The sequence below is a fragment of the Adelges cooleyi genome, unplaced genomic scaffold (genome assembly GCF_023614345.1).
Source record: "Adelges cooleyi isolate 19-005CV unplaced genomic scaffold, UGA_ACOO_1.1 ACOO_flye_CR_arks_rails_tigmint_CR_PRNA_498, whole genome shotgun sequence".
NCBI classification, from domain to species: domain Eukaryota; kingdom Metazoa; phylum Arthropoda; class Insecta; order Hemiptera; family Adelgidae; genus Adelges; species Adelges cooleyi.
Genome location: NW_026096186.1, coordinates 8,980 through 12,487, shown reverse-complemented (window position 1 = coordinate 12,487; position 3,508 = coordinate 8,980). Strand labels below are relative to the sequence as shown.

General features: G+C 25.3%; 1 protein-coding gene across 2 annotated transcripts; it reads left to right on the top strand.

The window, feature by feature from the left end:
- The first annotated feature begins 765 nt into the window (after window positions 1–765).
- On the top strand, window positions 766–2,732 carry LOC126842278 (uncharacterized). Of its 2 annotated transcripts, none has more exons than XR_007686304.1 (6): window positions 766–919; window positions 1,019–1,166; window positions 1,733–1,791; window positions 1,963–2,104; window positions 2,368–2,469; window positions 2,587–2,600. XR_007686304.1 is itself a non-coding variant. In XM_050579160.1 (6 exons), the coding sequence occupies exons 1-5, from the start codon at window positions 836–838 to the stop codon at window positions 2,450–2,452; spliced, it is 522 nt and encodes a 173-aa protein (XP_050435117.1). In that variant the 5' UTR covers window positions 766–835; the 3' UTR covers window positions 2,453–2,469; window positions 2,587–2,732. The 2 variants fall into 2 exon arrangements, 1 of the variants encoding a protein (XP_050435117.1); XM_050579160.1 differs by having other exon boundaries at window positions 2,364–2,469; window positions 2,587–2,732.
- Window positions 2,733–3,508: the final 776 nt, after the last annotated feature.

Below are 3,508 nucleotides of genomic sequence, written 5' to 3'. Positions count from 1 at the left end.
AATAAAATATATACGTTACCTTTTAAGTTTCAGAAGTTGTTATAAAAAGTTTGGAGGGGGTAAAAACAAAAAAACAAATTGTAAAAATCAAGATCATATTGTATGAAAACAATATGAAGAAAAAAAATTCAATTATTAATTAAACCCAGTGAGATATTGACTGGTTCATGATATAAGAATTACCTTGTGTTATTTATAAGTAAAAAAACAATGTGCATAAGTATTGTTCATAAAATAAAACACATGTTATTGTACTATTGCTTTATGACAGTTTTGTAAACAGGTAGGTATTATATACATTTTTTGTTTGTTTCTAACTGTAAAACAACTACTGTTTTTATATGATTCATAGGCTGCAAACTACAAAAAAAATATTAAGGTCACGTAATATAAAGCTCTAATGAAAAAGAAAATCTATAAATGATTAAACCCTATAAGGTATTGAGTTGATCACTTTAAATAGGTCAACTTTGTAATTATGTTTTCGTTCCTATATCTTTTTACCAGTACAATATTAAACTATTGTTCAAAAATAATAGGTTTGAATATTGTTTCTTTGGTTTAAAACAAAAGCTAAATTTTTTGTGTTTGTCAAGCGGCAAAACAACTACTATTTTTTTTACGATTTGTAGGCTAAAGCCATGTTTATTTATTCTAGAATTGAATTTTAAACTACATTAAACAAACAAAATACATATGCGTTTATACAACTTTTATAGGCTTTACACTGAATACACTATAACAGAAGCCATTAAACGAAAAAGAATCATTTAAGTTTTGAACAACGGCAGAATAGTATTCGAATATCTTAGGCACTAAAAAAGAACACGCAATAATGAACTTTAAAAATTGTATTATGCTTTTATGTTTGTGTGTTCATTTGTATACAGCAAATGCAAAGATTCGCAAAAACCCACAGGTAATAATTTTAAATTTTTTCATTTTAAATGAAGGCACATTAATTCTAAAACAGTAGTATTTACATTGTTTATTAAAAATAGAAATGTAAAATTTTTAGGAACTAGCCAGACTTTATCAAAGGATTCCAAATGAAGGCAAAGGTGTTACCAAGGATTCAGTAAAAAAGTTCATAAAGCAAACAAAAGTACAAAGCGAATTTCGTATTAGTTGGTTTGATGAGGATAAGATAAACGGCTCTATGTGGGGTACGTTGAATAATAATAATAATTCATTAATCGTTATGTAAAATTTGTATGTGAAATGAGAAAACTTATGATCACTTCGGTGTTTTACATAAATAAATATCGATAGGGATTGGGTAGTGGGTTTTTTCCAACAATTCTGAGGAGTATTTATATTATTATAAAAAAGGCGTCGGAGGTAAAAACAAATGCAGGCGTTTGTAAAAATAGTTAGGTAATAGGTAGAACAAGTTATTATAAAAATATAAAACGCTTTTATTGTGTTTTTTGTAATTTGTGTTAGAATGTTAAACATTTTATAACGGTTACACTAATTGATTCATATTGAAGTATTCATTTTACGAAAATTTCCAAGATTTTTTTTTTCAACATGATTGTAGTTTGTTTAAAAAATAAACAAGCGGACGAATAAAATTATTTTTTTTAATGTGATTTTGATGTGTAGTACCTTTAATGAACAAATATTGTTCATAAAAACTCAATAATAATAATTGCAACAACTCCGTCCGTTAGTCAGCATAATATATTTTAGGAAATTTTAATATGGTTACGTTTATAATGATTTCTAGATTATCCAATTTCGCAAGAGGAATTTGTAGCATTAGTAACATCAAAATTTACTTATAAGGTAATTATGATTTTTTTCTGTCCTAATATGATATATTGTAAAAAAAAAGTTTTAATAACTAAATACTCTATAAGCTTAGTGAATAATAAAATATAAATAATTCTAGATGCATTAATTCTATAATAGTAGTTTTCACATTGCGTATTAAAAACAAAAATTTAATGATTTTAGCAACTCGAACATATTTATAATAGAATCTACAAGAAAAATCAATATGTTAACAAGCAAAATGTTGAAGATTATTTACAGAATAGAAGACGTCACTATGGAATAAAAAAATATGAAATTAATGAAATAATTGCACCATTATCGGGTACGTAGGAAAAATAGGTTTTAAAAATCGTCTTTTTCTATGAAATATGTTACAAAAAACAATTATGATGGTTAGACTGATTTTAATTAATATTAAAACATTCATTTAATGACATTCTTCATAAAACATTTTTTTACATGATTTTTAACTATTAAAAATCTAAATTTTTGATTGAAGAATAATTGCCACCATTCAACTGTTTACAGCATTGTATAGTTTGATAAGTTTTAATGTGAATACTTTTGAAACTGATTTCTAGGTAGTGCTATGAAATGGGACGCTTTTTATAGATTAATGGTTTTCAAAAAATATGAAAACCCTACAGCGCCACGCAGTTTGTGGCATTAAACATTTGCAGTTCCCAGGCAAGTAATATGTTCACTCTTACACATTTTTTGTTTCTTTCCCAACTGAAGGATATTAAATTTTACATACTTTTATTATTATCGCATTGTAAATTTATTATTATATCAATATTTCAGGGCTCTAAAGTAACTACAACGTTCTATCGTCGTTCTGTTTAAAGTATTCAATTTAAGTTTATTTAAAAATATTCTAGTTTTATGTATTAATTCATAAAACTTTAAAGGGTGTGTGTTTTTTTTTTGTTTTAATCAATTACTGTACTATTTGGGTGATTTGTAAATTTTATTTTTAATTATTATAAATTTATAAAAATGTGAAATAACTAGTTTTGATCATAATAAAATTATAAATTAATGTTAGCTGATACGTCTTAGTTTCTGATAATAATTAAATTCATCTATAAATCAATATAGTATTTAATTTTAAGTATAGAGTTGAGAGTAGCATTAAAATAGGAAAAAAAATTAGCTCCTTGAAGATTTAAATTAGACTGGAGTTTGTAGGTCTAATCTGAATATATGTTTATTTATATTACATCGAACAAAAAATATATGATATATTAAAAACAAGGACATAAATATTTAATAAAAGTGAATCAATGCTCAAACGCAAAAAGAAACAACCGTACTTAACCGTTAAAAACTATTAGGTTTGATGCCTCAAATGTGGTAATTGTGGCACTGTAGGTGCACTAATATTATGTTATGAGACGGTTGTGTAAACAAGCAATACATTCTTTGTTTTTGGCAAACCGCAAAACAACTACTTTTTTTATGATTCGTAACCCGTGGCAAAGATTATTTTTTTAATGTATTGTTAAAATAATGGAAAAAAACCTTGTTCGTATTAAACGCAAAAAATATTAAGAATACTCATGTATAAATATATCGGTTTGAAATAAACAACAGAAATTGTAGGAATGCCTACACGTTTATAAAAGCCATATCATCTGATTTTGTTGGTAATTTGTTTTAACTTATTACTTTGTTAAATTATATTATGCTTAATGAATACTTTATGTCCGTTTGATCATAATAT